Genomic DNA, 15,913 nt, shown 5'->3' with positions numbered 1-15,913 from the left:
AAATGAATTCGGTGCTAAGAAAATAAAAGTTTCTCCTTCACACAGCACATGCAAAAGGGTGCACTGTGAAAAAAACTCATTAAGCAATCGTCATATATATTCACATGCTACAATTAGATGACTATTAAAGAACTAGAAGAGAAGTGCTATAAAAATTGACTTACCAGAGTTTGTGATATACAACAATAAATTGAAAAGAAAAGTCTTGTGGGCTTTTAGCTGCCTAACTTAAAAGCATCTACAAAGAGACCCAAACATATGCCAGCTTTCCAGAAGTTCACCATCACTAGAAAAGACTGCAACCTCCCGGGCCTTGCAGTGGCAGGCATTCTATATATTAGCATGCCAATTCCCTCAATTGCAGCCACCACAACACCAGCAACCAGAACATCCCAATCACCAGTTTGCCCAAGGATTGTAGCCAGTGCATTAGCCGTGTAGAAGCCCAAGAGTAGTAGGAATATTTTCAAGGGTAAGTTCTTTCTAGTTGAGTTCAGCTTTTCTAGAAGTTGTCTGCCACCTGCACTCAGTATCCTACCCAATCGAGTACCACCAAGATTGGAACTGCCTTCGTTGAGGCTTTGTTGGTCACCATTTCCAGACACTCCACCTGTGTTCAAGGCAAAAGCTATTTTCCACTCAGCTCTTCTTCCCAGGAAACTGAACCAGAGTAATGAAAGACAATTAATATTTGCATGTATAAAGATTATCCACTCCCTTAATAGTAAGATTCAGAGGTGCCCAAACTCTCCAGGTACTTAACAATGGTATTAGAATCATAAAGGAGTGCTTATTTCTAGCATCTTATAATGCAAAAAGAGAAAGTATCTTATAGGAAAGAAAAGACTAAGAAAAATATATGCACAAGGTTAGGTGAGAAAAAAGAATAGTATTCATGAGAAGGCTGCATGATATCTCCATTTTCAGGTTTTAAGATAAGAGTTGCTAACAAATAATATAAAAAGTATACATAACAGCAATAATCATTGCTCTTTTTCCCAGTATGTGAAGTCAGCTACCACCTATACGAATCAGACGATGCTATTGTATTTTAATAAAAAGCAACTTTCCATAGAAGCCATTTAAATTTAAATCCCTTTCAAAGGTTTCCGTGGTCTTCCTCTACCTGTATTTTCTAGGCTATCCTTCATTTAATCAACTGTTCTAACAGAGGGCTCATTATTTTTTTTTTACAACAAATAAATAATATGATGAAAAAATCACCATAATTTTAGATCAAGGGGCAAATTGTTAGAATAAGTTCAATTACCAGTTCTGAGCAAAAGGTGAAGACTTCATGCCAACTTTTAGAGTTAGCCCGGTAATATTTGGCTCACAAACACAACTGTGGATTCTGGAAGTTGCAAGGGATAGACATGAATTTTCGGAGCTTTCATTCTCTGTACGTGATAATCTCCACTTCAGAATCGAAGATCCCACGTGACAAGCCATGCATTAAGAAGTTATAGTGCTCCGAGGCTTCTAATCTGCACCTGTTCAAAATCTGAAGATGTTATACGCAGAGCTTCATATAATGTAACACCCATTAGAACACAAATAAACATAAGTTAAACTTAAAACTATAATGTAATGAATGAGTTGTTAAGCATAATACTGAGGGGGCTGTAATTGGTAGTCAAACATTCAAATTCTATTCAAGGTGGTAATAGACACGGCAATTGCATATAAAAAAAACATGTATGCAGATAATCACAGGACTTCTAGCTAGAGGGACCTAAGAATATCTTTACACTTGTTTAATTACTAAAATGCCACATTAATGTCAACCAAGAAGTCAAAACAACAAAGCAGCAAAACATATTCAAATGTGCAAAGGAAATAAAAAGAATGTTTAAGCCTCTTAGGCAAGCAAGTTAGTAATCTAAATTCTAATAACATTTAAACATCATCGTCTCAGCTGCAATGTCAAGCATTGCATTCTGATCTTCCTCACTGTCAATGTTGTAGATTTGTTCCTCCTCCTCTTCACTTTCAATTTCATCACCATACTTCTCTTCCTCTACTTCTAGCGCTAGTGCATAATTTCTTCTAATTGGCCTAGAACTAGAAACTGCCGCTGCATTCTTTGTGCTTGTATGTTGCCTACTGGATGTAATAAGCTCCCCAGCCTCAGTTGCAGCTGCTACAGTTCCGCAAGTTAAATCATCAAATACTATTTCTTCTTCTTGGACAACTTCTTCTTCTTCTTTGATCATTTCTCAAAACAACCACTCATTACTCTCATCGACCTCATTCAAGACAATGGAATCCATCTGTTAGGCACCCAGAAATTGTGAGGAGAAAAACAAGACTGAAAAGAAGCACGGTCTGTAGGGTTGAAGCACGGTCTACAAGGTTGAAGCATGATCTGCCAAGTTGAAGCACAGTCTGTAGGTTGAAGCACGGTGGCTGGGTTGGAGCATGGTGTGCTGAGAATTGGCAGCGGGAGGGTGCATGTAACGGCAGATTGGAGCCGTGAATGAAGCGCGGTGGTTGCCAGAGGAAGACGGTCTCAATCGCAGTGATAATTGGAGGAAATGGATGCTCGATGACAGAGAAAAGGGGCACAAGTGGCTGCAGTTACTATTCATCCAAAAAAAAGAAAAAACCAAATCGATAGCCTAAACTATTGATACCACATAGAATTGTAGATATTCTGAATATATTGTGTGTCTAATCCAAAGCACACAAAATGTATTTATAGCATATTACATAATCAATTATGATAAACACACCTAATAATTAGGAATCAATATCCTAATTTTCCAGATTATGTAACACTTAATTCCCTAGAAATCTATAATGGCTTATTAGATTCTAACATTATGCATGTCCAGACTAATGAACCTATTTTTTAATTGTTATGAACCCATTTTATAAATTATGTATGAGTTATTTTTATCATTTATATTACTTTTAATGATGCACCTATTTATGAATATAATATTTTATCTACTCATAACTCTTACAAGTCAAGTTATGATCCTCTCAAGTTATGAGTTTTCATTCCCTTTCCGATCCCCTTACGATCATCGAGTTTTCAACATCGGTGATGGTGGCTAGAAAGGTTGGAGGTTGGTTGAATAAGTTGACTGGCAAATGGTGGTTGGCCAAATGAAGTAGTCACTACAAAGAAGAACTAAGTGTGCAGGTTTCATTCAATGTTGTAAGATTAGTAGCACTGGTGGAAGTGTCATCAGAATAATGACCAAAAAAATGGCCAAGAGTGTTGATAGTAATGTCATAAAAGTCCAGAGGCAATGGTGGTCTAGGTTTGAGGTAGAATGCAGGAGGGAGTGATTTGCAATTTGTAGAAGAGGGAAGTGAAAAATTGAAATAAAATATGTGAGCATAGTTGTGAAAAAACGATATTGTTTCAAAGTTGTTTTAGGGGCCCCCTAGGTTAAAACCAAGTTGCATCAAAGACATTTGTATGATGGCATGATCACTCACAATTTGGGATGCAAAACATGTGTCACAACCACAACCAAGGACTGACACATCGCAACCTTCAGGTGCATAGAGTTGTCATTCCATTCTACACTAGCGGCATGAACACACTATTGATAACTATGAGGGTAGTGGAAGAGAGTTGTGTTAGGTTCCTCAACAATCAGCATAAAACTTGCCAAAAACCCCAATTATGGATCACTCATGATGGATTTCTACTAACACTAGGTTGCTACTTGAAAGTAATGCACTGTATAGCACAAATATAATGTTAAGTTAGCTAGTCACTGTATTGACGTCTAGATGTAGTGTTAAATGAACTAGGATCTTTACATTCTTCCATACTGCTTTAGGTAAATAAGCTGGTCTGGGAATGCTTGCTTAGGTTTGACAAGTAAAAACTAAATAGTGCTGGAGAAAGTGTTAATGAGATAGACAATACGCCGTTTAAACTTTGGTATGTCATTAAACTTATAGGAAAGAATGGAGTATGTATTACAATAGACGAGAATAGGAAGCAAAGTTTGGTGGATTGCAGCTGTATAACAGCCAAGATAATATATTTAAAATTAATGTTAGACTGTCAATATCATTTTGCACCACAAATCCACAAGTAGGATCAAAAGCACTTTGAAATAAAGGTTTTGGGATAATTTGGAGGGGTTGTTTCAAGGCATTCAACAAGAATCAGAAATTCTCATTGGCAGTAATCTACATGATGCTATCATCTTGCACTTTAATCATGTTAGCAGCAAAATTTAAGAGAACGAGTTTTGCAGTTTTCTACACTCAACAGAATATTTATGGCTGTACTTCAAGACTACTTGTGATAATTTTAGATTAGTAATATAATATGACTCTTGGTATAACGAGATGATAATGAGGAGTCATCGTGTTACCATGTGGTCGGGTTTCAAGTTAGCAATACCAATGTAAATTATATAGTTTTTTGAACTTCTAAGTATTGAAATTTCGAAGTCCATCACTGTATCCAAGTGATCTTAAGAAAACATTATCAGATACATCGAGAAGTTTGCATTTGCTTTTTTAGGCACAAATACAGGTTATGAAGATAAGCAGAAAAAAAAATCTCTAACACATAAGCAGTTCAGGATACCCAAGATTATAAACAATCCGACAGCATTCAACAAACAAGTGAATAAAATAGAAAAGAAAACAGTAAGAAAATTTGAAAAAGCCAAAATGATACATAAAAACAAACTTACCCTAAGAAGATCCTAAGGGGGTAACACCCTCCATTTAATTTAAAAGTGGCCACAAAAATCAAGAATAAGTATAGGAACAAGGTATTCCCTTATGCACTTTAAAACAAGCCGCAGCCTTACCTAAAACTCAGCCCACAGTTGCATACAAAATCAGCAGAAGCCAAAATTCTCAAGTTGCTAAACAACAACAAGAAAGTAGCCCTAATTGTTGGCAATTTCATGACCCCTGTGAATCCATCGACAATGGTTGAAGTTTCTGTTATGGTGCAAACAGAGTCATGGATTGTCAAAAAATGAAACATCAGTATCCAGAAACAGAATTTGAGTGAAATGTTAGTGTCAGTGTTACCTTCATCAAGAGAGAACGATGAAGGACAACCAAGAAACTCTTGCTACAGAAATGTACACTGTTTATTATCTCTTTCTATTCCATGCCACTCACAATTCGGGTCAAATCGCTAACCCGAACGGGGTCCGGCAAACTCTAATTTACAATAAACCTTTTTCAGTAATGGTAAAAGGTTCAATTAATAAACCATATTTTTAATTCCTCATAATAAGGTTAGATAGTTTCATAGTCAGTTTATATTGCCACCCAATACCAGAAATTAAAAATAGTTAATTTTGACTTTAAGACAAATATTTTACTCTTTTTTTCAACAATTTATTTAACTTTCTTATTATATTTTTATGTCAAAAGTATTTTAGATACATTTTGAAAGGTCACAACGAAAACTTAAGTAGCGCTTTTAAAACTAAAATATAAAGAATTGTTTATTTTAATTCTATTATTTTCATATTTTATTCAATTTATACTTATTACTAATAGAAAAGGTCAATATGTCGTCTAATTTTCAAAATATATAATGAAATGATCATTTTTTCTTCATTTGATTAATAACTAAAATGGTTAAAAATAATTATTAATTTATGTATAATATAATTTACATCTAATACATAATTCATACCATAAATAGAATACAGTATTTGTTAACTTCTTTTTTAGTGCTATTTTTTAGTTAAACAACTTCATTGTTTAATAAATGAAAATAATTTATTTATTTACTTATGTATTAAAAATAAGTAATTAAGTATTCTTTATTATTTTAAAATACTAAAGAATTTATGTTTCTAAAAATAACGGTTACATAATTTTTTTAAACTATTCTTATAAAATTTTGTATATTTTTACATTATATTTTTTTATATATAATTTTGTAAAATTATATACGTTTTAAAATTTTATTACTTAAATATAATAAAAATATGAATTAACGTATTCAGAAACCCGTATATTTTCGCCGGCAATTTATAAAACTAATTACTTTAATTCCAATTTAAGCTGGATTATATTATTGTACTTTAAAAGGAAATAAATTAATTATTGAAAATATCACATTATCGTGTTATCAAAACTATGGGACTTCGATAGAACATTTTATTAATGTAAAAAGAAGTAAATAAGTAATCCAAAAATAAAAATAAAAAGTATTAAAAACAAAACCAGAATTTGATTATTCATAAAAACAAAAACATATTTCACTGTAAATAGTGACAAAAAAGTTAAATACTTTTTGAGTGATGAAATTGCACTAAAAACAAAATGTAAAAAATAAAAATAAGAAAAGAAAAACAAATTCCTAAATAAATAAAATGTTGATAATATGGTGTGAGTGGAAGAATATTTAAGAGCCAATAAGGCATGATCCATATAGAATAGGAAGCAGAAGCATGGAAGAGGTGGAGCAGGTCAAAGCAGAGGCATTGCAGATAATGGGAGTTTTTCAACTGCTTCCGAAGCTCGTCGTCTTCGATCTCGATTACACTCTTTGGCCTTTCTACTGGTTTATCTTCTTACTGCATCTTTATCATACCAAGTTGTTTCATAAATTTTTCAATCTTGTTTATTCTCCGAGTAAAAACCCATATTCTTGTTTAATTTCAGTGAGTGCCGCTCGAAGCACGACACGCCTTATTTGTTTCCTCATTCTAGAGGCATTTTGCATGCGCTCAAACGCCAGAACGTTCATTCTGCAATTGCTTCCAAGTCACCAACTCCTGACATTGCAACCACGTATCTTGACAAGCTCGGCATCAGGTCAATGTTCGTCGCCGAGGTGTGTTGTTTTTCATTGCCTTTGTTTCATGTCCTGGTTCTGCCATTGCAAAGAGTGAAATTGAAGTGATGGTGATGTTCTTGTTGTTTCTGTTACAAAATCAAACGGCGACTTCTTGTGAAAGAAAGAATAAAATAAATTAAGGAAGTATGCTGCATCAAGGTTCTCTTGTTAGCAAAAATTAGATTATGTAGTTTAGCTGGTGTTGGAAGCTTAACCAGAAAGCTAGATAAGTTTCAATTTATAAGTGATGTTTACTTTTTTTACTATTTTTTTCATGTTTGTTGGAGAAATTATTCAAATTGAGCTTCAATATATAAAAGGATTGATCTAGTCATTTACAAGAGGATGGCCATGTTGTAAGTTTCACATCCTAAAGATGAAGTCTATAATATAAGTGGGCAAAAACCTTCACATATTTTATAAAATTGAAATAGGTTTAAAATTCACTTATTACTTGATTATTGGATTACCGTAGAAGCAAATGACAATTTTTAGTTAAAATGCTTATCTAGCACATAGCATACAATAAAGCTTGAGCATAATCACACTCAACATAAGCGGTTCCTGTCTACTCAAAAGTATCAGAGAAACAACATCGAGATTATCCTCAACAGCCTCATTTTTATTTATTTTTTTATTTTGTCCTTTGTAGTAAGTATACTTTGAAACATGCGACAAACATAGAAGGAAAGTGAAGCGATATTAACCCTGTACCAAGACTTAATAGCCAGGTTGCTGTAGGAGAGATTTTTGGATTCAAGGCCAGCTTGAGCCTTCAGGAGGAAAACATTGTTAGATAGAGTTTGGTTAGGTTTATTTGTCAAATAATAATGTAAATATCTTAAGTTCAATGAAAACAGAAAGCTCGTGCAGAATTAAAAGATAAAAGTTCTTGAGTCTGATTTTCTGTAAGAATACGGGTGGTGAAAACTTATCGATCCTTTGGTTTTTTGGAATTGGAAATTAGAGATTTCAGACCTTGAATTTTGCGGATGAAATCCTTGTATACTCCTTAAGCCTTCCCTCTTATATGATAAATGTTTGTAACCAGATTCATGTATTGACCGAATTTACTTCTTTCTCATTGTTAAGGAAATATTTTACAGCTGGACACACAAAACAGATCATTTTCAGAAAATTCATTTAAAGACTGGGATCCCCTATAACTCCATGCTATTCTTTGACGATGATAATAACAACATCCAAGAGGTAACAAAGTTTGCGTTTGCCAATTTTTTATTTCAATGAAGCTTGTTAAATTTTCTTACCGATAGTTGTTTTCACATTTTCAACTGGGTCTTTTATTTGACGGTTGGATCATACAGTGTTTTGTGTGAATTTACTAATTTTTGGTTGGAACAAGGATTATCGATTTGTTATATATGTAACATGATTTTTAGTAGTAATCGCAGATCTCAAAAATTGGAGTAACAAGTATTTTGGTTAGAAATGGGGTAAATCTTGAAGCATTTAGAAACGGCCTCGCAAAATTTTCTCAAAACGGGAATGCAGCAAAGAAGAACAAGCAGAAAAGGCCCAAGTAATACTCTCAACTAGGATGCTGAAATTGACTATCCTAATGAAATTTTTATCTGCGTTTATTCAGAAACACACATCCGTTGACGATTTCAAATATGTTATCTCTGTTACACCCAATCCTCGATAGGGAATTGAAAGTATACTTGGAGCATTTTTAATATGAAATGTAAGTGTTTGTAACTGTATATCTAGTTGAGTAAAAAACTCTATGAGCAAGCAAGGAGGTCTTGTCTTACTTAGTCCTAAAATAAGCCTTTGATACAAAAATATTAAAGTCTATTTACCGAAAACTGTTTTATAAGAATTCTTAAAATGGTAAAAAAATAGTTTAGTTTCCCAAAAGTCAAAATTATCTTATACATGAATTAAAACTAGATTCAAGAAAATTTGATAATAAATAATTTATATCATTTAATTTATAACAAGTTTCCCTGATTAATGATTCGTTGAAGGTTTGAGAAAGAAGTGTTCAAGCATCATAATAATTGATCATATCTCTAATCATGTGCTGTCTCAACATTATGTAAATTATCTGTACCAAAGTTTGAAATTTCCCATGATTTTCCTGAAGATAAAAGATTAGTTTTATTTTTTATTTTTTATTTCACTTTTCCGTATCTTACGATAGCTACGGGTAAAGTTTCTTGAAAAGAATTCAAGAAGCGTGTGTTCTTGAACAAAATTAAAGATCGTCTCTATAGAATTTGCTCCACCCAGCCCTAAGTTCAATTTTGATATTCATGTATATGAAGGAAAATTATTGTATGGAAGAGCATCGCTTTGGCGCTTCATCACTTCTTGAGATTAGTTTCGTACTTAATTAGTGAATGGATAGCCCATGACCCCAAACACAACGACGATGACAACGTTAAATGCAAAATTATGATATCTGATTCTGATACCTTACTAGTAAAACTAGTGACTCAATACGACATATGTTAAAAGTACCTCCAACCAATAACAATATCAAAATATAACTATTACAACAGAAACTGCTCTAACAAAGTGGAGAGTTTATTATATATCGTCAGTTATAATTGGATTCAAGTCCCTATAAAAACTGAGACAATTTTAAATACTGCTTTATATATTTACAAAGAATATGCCAACAGCCCACCTTTAATAAGCCTATATCTAAGAATATAACTCGGTTACAAAGAATGAACAAACAATTTTGTAAGCAATACTGATAAACAGAGGTTCATTGGTTTGCCGTAGATTAATCATCACTACCGATTTATATCAGCTCATCACAACTTTAAAATGCTTTAAACTCTTTCGGAAAGGAGTAGTTGTTCAAGTTCTTCCCTGCGCCGTTCCAATTCCTGCATGTATCCATAAAAACAAGTAAATACAGCAGGTTTTCTTGGTAATAAAAAATCAAATTTTCATAATTTACTCAGAAAAATAAAAGTCTCAATCCTCTCAGTTAGGACTTAAGACTGAAAACAAGCCTAAGTTATTGATCTTTGTATCCAATCTCCACTAATGATCATGGACATTAAAAGGAGGAGAAAGCGCTAGTGCAATCTGGCTACAATGATCTAACATGCAAAGATGCAAACCTCCCATGAATATTTGAAGTTGAGTAGGTATTTTCTTAATCTATATGAAAAAACCTTATTACACAGTATTTTCAAATCATATAGTCACTATTCAGTGTAACGGAAGCTGCCAACAGCATATTCAGATTTTGATATGATTAATCCATCTTAGATTTGTATAGCATGTCAGTATGTCAGTTTTCCCAATCATGCAAAGCATGTTATCAAGATCAGCATCAGGTCAAAATCAGAACTTCATCACTCTCTTCATCTTACAATGACTACAATTTAAGGTTTTTTCGTATAGATTAAGAAAAACAATAGATATGTCACTTTCTAAAAAATTTATTGAAATAATCTCACTCTTTTAATAAATGCGTTACTTAATGATAGAGAGACATTAATTTGAGGACAATTATAAGGTGAAAACATCAGTCAATTTGAAACTGCTTTAAATGGCTAAAATGACAACCATTGTACGACGGGAAGAGTGTGTCATCGTAACTATGTAACCACATATAATATATAAATCAGATTAAATTGTAACATCTGAAAATAGAAGCATACCTCGAGATCCTTGGTTGCTTGCTCTCTTGTAATCTCCTGTTTCTGGCGGGCACGTTTAAGAAAACCAATGCACATGATACCCTTCATTAAGAAGAGAAATTAAAAAAAAATGATATTAAGATTAATAAAAAATAAATTTTGATAAGATCAGAAGCAGATAAAAATTTATGGATAAAAATAAGTCTAAAACCTCAGTTGAGACGTAAGATTGAAAAACAAGCCAAAGCTATTGATCTTTGTATCACTCCCACCAATGATAATGGACATGAAAAGGAAACTTCCCTATTGCAATATGACTATAACAATCTAACATGCAAACCTCCCATGAATTATATGTCTGAAGTTTTGAGTAGGTACTATACTTTACACAATACTTTCAAATCATATAGTCACAGTTCACATAGTCTTAGGGAATCTGAAAATGCCAACGGCTTATTCAGATTGTGATAATATTCATTCATCTTACATCTCTACAGTACGATAGTATGCAGGTTTTCCCAATCATGCAAAGCATGCCATCATTGAAGAGAGAAGAAATTAACCTAATGAAAGCAAAAAAAGAATGCCAATTTTCTCTATCAATTTCCATTTCCAAGGAGAAAATATTTATTATTACAAGGTTCATTGAGGAAAATCATAGTAAAGAGTAGGAACTGAAATAAAACACGTAGTCTACTTGGCAACAGAACACTACAAGCAAGCTCAAGATATCCGAGAATAAAAAGTATTTAGGAAAAAATAGAACAGAAAGAAAAGGAAATGTTTAACTCGTATGACCTCACTCTGATAATACTATATAGACTACCCAATACTTTTCCAAGTCAACTGAAGAATTACAAATATTTATGTTAACAAACTTACATAAAAGTGAAAAATAATAATTTTGTACTAGCATTGCCAAGTGTTGAAGCTAATGTTTCATATATTTGATGAATCCAACCATTTATGAATCCAACCATTCCCATGAAGATTTTGAAGATTCATGAAGACCTAGAAGTATTTTAGGTTCTTTAGTGTTGATTAGAACATTAATGTAAGTATTTGGTTGTGTTAGTAAAAACTCTGATATTTTATTATGAGCTTAGTTGGTATGGTTGAGCAATTGGATGTAGTTCTTACTATAAAATGAACTAGTATAAAAATTTAATGTCTTGATCATTCACTCTCTCTAGGGGTGTTCCTTGAGCCGGGTTACCGATGACCCAACTCGACCCAATCCAACTCAGTTAGATTGGGTTGAGTTTCATTTATGATTAAACCCTACCCAACCCAACCTAAACTAACTCACTCTTAAACGTTGTGTGCATTAATTTAAAGTAACCAAATTCTGAAATTTAAAGAATTAGTGAGATAGTTCAGTTCACCCTATCTTGAACTAAGCCTATAAAACTAACACCAATAACTATAACCATACTTTTTTATGCATAACACTAAATTGAAGTAATAAACAAATTATATGACTAAATATATTATTTCTCTTCAATGATCTCTTACTGAAACAACATAAATAACGCCACAGCCAAGTAGCAAATAACTTGCTATGCTCTGAAGAAGAAAAAGGTTCCTTCGCTCCCCAGTAATGTCAGGAAAAGCCCTTGTCATGACAGCAACACTGCACAAATAAAACCACTATTCAGAAACCAAGCCACAAAGTCTATCATGACGAAGAAAATAAAAATCACGGTAAGTACTAGTGGTAGCTACTCTCACAACAGTTTACTCTATTCTAAATACTACTTCCTAGTCAACAACATACCACTGACATTTCCTAATGGACACTATTCCATTCCTCCAACAAAGTGCACTTAAATATCATTATTGCAGCTTAAACTTTACAGCTAAACATCTAATACTGAAGATGGCTTTGCTAACCATAGACCAAGGACAAGAAACAAAAACAATATTACAGAAAAAGGCATTCAGTGATCCAAAATATAAAAGTGATTAAACACGTGTCTTTTAGTATAAAGGGTATTTAACAAGGTGTGCACCTATTCTTTGACGAAACATCATTTACCTCTCTTTGGTGAAAGAGAAATAGAGTAAAAACTAAAAGGTGAAAGTGCTTAGAAGAAAGAAAATGAGACGGTAAAAATTTAAACAAAAAAGTATGGAACTCACCAATTATTTTCATCTTATTTATCAATTATGTCTATTCACTCGTTTAACTCTTCTTCATTTCTTACCGGTTTCTCTAAATCAAACACTTTAATTTCGTTCTATTTCTTCCATATTTTCATATACCTTCTCTATTTGCATCTATGTTTTTTCTCACATGCTTCTTTATTACATATCAAACAAATGAACCCAAAGATTAAGGAAATGGTCAACAGAGGCGTATTAAAAAATTATGAATGCTAGGAAGTACTATAAACATATTTTATGACATGATATGAGATCAAATGATTTAATAAGCACAGGTAAGTCAAGTTAAAGAGCAAACAGGTATAATAAATGTGAGTAAATCGAAAGGAACACGCACAAGATCTGCAGCATACCCCTGGCAGCCCAATACTCCAAAACCTAAAAAGGACCACCGTTCAATTAGATCACAACAGAGCATGCACCGCGTAACAACACAAGAGTGTTAACAACTAATCGAATAACCGCAAGAATGATGGTCAAACGGAACCTTAGAGAACTTGAGGATGAAACTCCATTCGGTCTCAGCGAGGACCACAAAAGCCGCTATGATAACAGCGTAACAGCGGAATATGCCGTCGAAAATCTGAAACTCGCTCGTGTAAGAAGGTAACGGAAAGTGAGAAGCGAAGAATAAAATTGAGAGAGAGAAGAGGTGTTACGTCGGATGCGTGTTTGAAGGAACGGACGGCGGAGAGAACATTGACGGCGATGCAGAGAATGGCGGCGAGCGAGGTGAGGAAGCTGAAGCAGCGGCATGCTACCAAGAAAGGGTCTGGTCTGTTTGTTCTAGTGACGACGCTCTCTTCCTCTACGTCGCCGTTTCGGGACATTTTTGTGGAACAGTGGGAGTTCGTTATCGGAGGCAACAGACAGAAGGGTGGAGTTGAAAACGGGTATGGGAATCTGTTTTTGATTTGCTTTTGCTTTTGCTTTTGCTTTTGCTTTTCTCTGCTTCTTCCACATCAAGAGGAACACGTGGCGATTCAAACATTGGGATTAACACTTAATTACGTCTCCTAATGAAAAAAACAATCACTATCTACACTTGTTAACAAATTAAAAGTTTGGGAAAAACAAAAGTATGTTCTACCTTTATACTACGTCTAACGGCTTTTGTCTTGCATCTAGTGTGTCAAAAATGGATTGCGAGAGTCTTGTAACTATACTTTAAAACAGTAATAATATATGGTTCTTGTTAGATGACTTTTATGGTGAGAGAAGTACGAATGAGAGACAAGGTGAATCGAAAAACTTGTATGATAAAAGGAAAATAATAGAGTTCAATCAATTCATCATCTGCATGGAAATAAGGGACATTCCAATTCATAAGGATCTAAGTATGATTTAGCTTGAAAATGAGATGGATACATTTTGAAGATATGAAAAATAACTTAAAGGAAGACTTTTGCTAAACATGATTTTAATTCAAGATGATTATACAAGTGAAGGTTTGATTGCAAGAAAAGATTAAATATTAAAATAATAATTTAAAATTGGCAAAAATTGAATTAATTCAATTTAATTGGTACAAGAAAAATAAGATAGGAGCATGAACCATTAATAAAGATTATAAAAAAAAAATTGGAAAAGTTAAAAGAAACTTATAAAAAAAAGGAAAATAAAATCGCCTTCCCATAAAGAAGTCTTTATCTTCATGATAAATTTAAGGAAGAATCGACATTTCTCTCCTAAAAAGTCTAAAATAAGATCAAAAATAAATTATTACTCACACAAATGCTTCACACAAACACAAATGTATATATTAATCCAAAGCAACATTGGAAAGAATAGAATGACTAATTAATGGACTTGAAAATAAGACTCGAGAAGTATGATTATGATTGAATAATGTAAATGTCAAATATGTGCTTTTGAGTCATAACTTTCATTAGGTATTGTTTGAATCTTTCACACAAATACGATTTATTTTGGTTTAGCATACAACATACACCTAAAACCAATTTAATAAATATGTTTTTAAAAAGAAAAAAGGTTTCACAGCCTAATTAATCAATTATGTGTTTGAATAATATATTAAATTGTTAATGAGAGATTCAAAACAACATGATCATTATCAATTTGAATAATCGATTAAACCAACGTATGCTTTTAAGTGTTGGAAAGTTTGAAAAAGTTTAATTTGATGTTTGAAAGTTGCTAGCACAATTCATTTAAGCATATCCTAACCTATGTGCAAATTTGCTTTCTAAACCATCACTTTTTGATCTAGTTTGGTGTTAATTTTGTGTGAAATTGTGGTGTTGTGAAGACTTTGTGGTGCAGTCCAGTTTTAGAAAACTTTTCCAACTAAGGTGGCATCTTAGGAAGTGGAGAAGGAGCAGAATTTGTGAATTCAAATGGGTTGTCCAGCCAACAAAAGTGTGAAAATTGGCAACTCTTATAGCTAAATTTTGAGATACAAGCCATAGCCAAGTGGTGGTGAGATTGAGTATCTATCATCCAAAAGAAATTTGCTACTGGAGATAAAATGCCTAAAACAGATCAGAAAGAGTGTTTGTGAGGTTACACCTTAAGCCCAAAAAGCCTTGACCAAGAGGAATACTGCATTTTTTAAAATAAATAAAAAATCCATTTCCTAAGATTGATTTGTGCTATCAATTTGGTTTATACAGTACTGATCTGAGAAGCATTTTAAATGATCAACATGATTTTGAAAATTTATTGATTGAACTGATTGTTACAATTAAAGGTGCATATTTTAGTTTATCAAAGTGTTCAAACAGATTTCTTCACACTTTGTTTAAATCAAATTGTTCCTTTTCTTGTGCTAGCTAGTTTATTTCTGTCTGGAATATAATAAAAATGGAGTAGAAAATGGAATGAAAAACTTAGCTATGGATGCATGGACGACCACAGCTCATGATACCACTTGATGGAACCCTTTCCTAGCATTAAGCACGCAAGAAGAAGCTTCAAACAGATGCACAGCGGAATGAGATTTGGTGTACTGAAATGGATGCATAGAAAGGTGTTTGATGAAAGTTTGGATGAAGGTGTGGTGTGTGTATGATGCCTCCAAACTCAGAAGGCCTTCCTACTAAGGAAGGAAGCTAGAGGAGAGTATCTGAATTCGAAATTCAGAGGTGACTAAGGGATATAAGAGGCTAAGCAAGCAATTCTGCAGCATTTCATTACATCCAAAAGTGAGAATTACAAAGGGGAAGCCCTCTTATTTATAGGTGAAGAAGGGCCTCAATTCTAAGCTAATTTCCCCCAAAATTCAAAATAAAAGACGAGCTTGAAGGCCAAGTCAGTTGGGTCACGGGAAGCATGCTGGGTCACATGGACAGTGCTGCCAAAA

General features: G+C 33.3%; 3 protein-coding genes across 5 annotated transcripts; 1 reads left to right on the top strand and 2 right to left on the bottom strand.

Moving 5' to 3' along the window:
* Positions 1–15: 15 nt before the first annotated feature.
* Positions 16–5,165, bottom strand: LOC124827640 (ycf20-like protein). 3 transcript variants are annotated; one of them, XM_088103798.1, is made up of 4 exons: positions 5,026–5,165; positions 4,797–4,932; positions 1,271–1,504; positions 16–660 (listed from the first exon to the last, which is right to left on the bottom strand). In XM_088103798.1, the coding sequence occupies exons 3-4, from the start codon at positions 1,450–1,452 to the stop codon at positions 216–218; spliced, it is 627 nt and encodes a 208-aa protein (XP_087959924.1). In that variant the 5' UTR covers positions 1,453–1,504; positions 4,797–4,932; positions 5,026–5,165; the 3' UTR covers positions 16–215. The 3 variants fall into 3 exon arrangements, with proteins under 3 accessions (XP_087959924.1, XP_047156699.1, XP_087959923.1); XM_047300743.2 differs by having other exon boundaries at positions 1,271–1,493; XM_088103797.1 differs by lacking the exon at positions 5,026–5,165 and having other exon boundaries at positions 1,271–1,493; positions 4,797–5,019.
* A 1,194-nt stretch (positions 5,166–6,359) lies between these two features.
* Positions 6,360–8,570, top strand: LOC148205785 (uncharacterized). Its single transcript, XM_088103796.1, has 4 exons — positions 6,360–6,520; positions 6,622–6,793; positions 7,889–8,005; positions 8,209–8,570. Exons 1-4 carry the CDS (start codon positions 6,408–6,410, stop codon positions 8,338–8,340), a joined length of 534 nt encoding a protein of 177 aa, XP_087959922.1. The 5' UTR covers positions 6,360–6,407; the 3' UTR covers positions 8,341–8,570.
* A 725-nt stretch (positions 8,571–9,295) lies between these two features.
* LOC148205784 (uncharacterized) lies at positions 9,296–13,524 on the bottom strand. Its single transcript, XM_088103795.1, has 6 exons — positions 13,251–13,524; positions 13,079–13,174; positions 12,929–12,969; positions 11,941–12,058; positions 10,447–10,527; positions 9,296–9,660 (listed from the first exon to the last, which is right to left on the bottom strand). The coding sequence occupies exons 1-6, from the start codon at positions 13,419–13,421 to the stop codon at positions 9,604–9,606; spliced, it is 564 nt and encodes a 187-aa protein (XP_087959921.1). The 5' UTR covers positions 13,422–13,524; the 3' UTR covers positions 9,296–9,603.
* Positions 13,525–15,913: the final 2,389 nt, after the last annotated feature.

This window comes from Vigna umbellata, chromosome 1 (assembly GCF_029865625.1).
Source record: "Vigna umbellata cultivar VRB3 chromosome 1, Vumbellata_1.0, whole genome shotgun sequence".
Classification (NCBI taxonomy): domain Eukaryota; kingdom Viridiplantae; phylum Streptophyta; class Magnoliopsida; order Fabales; family Fabaceae; genus Vigna; species Vigna umbellata.
The sequence above is the reverse complement of the archived record's forward strand: the minus strand, read 5'-3'. Positions and strand labels throughout refer to the sequence as shown.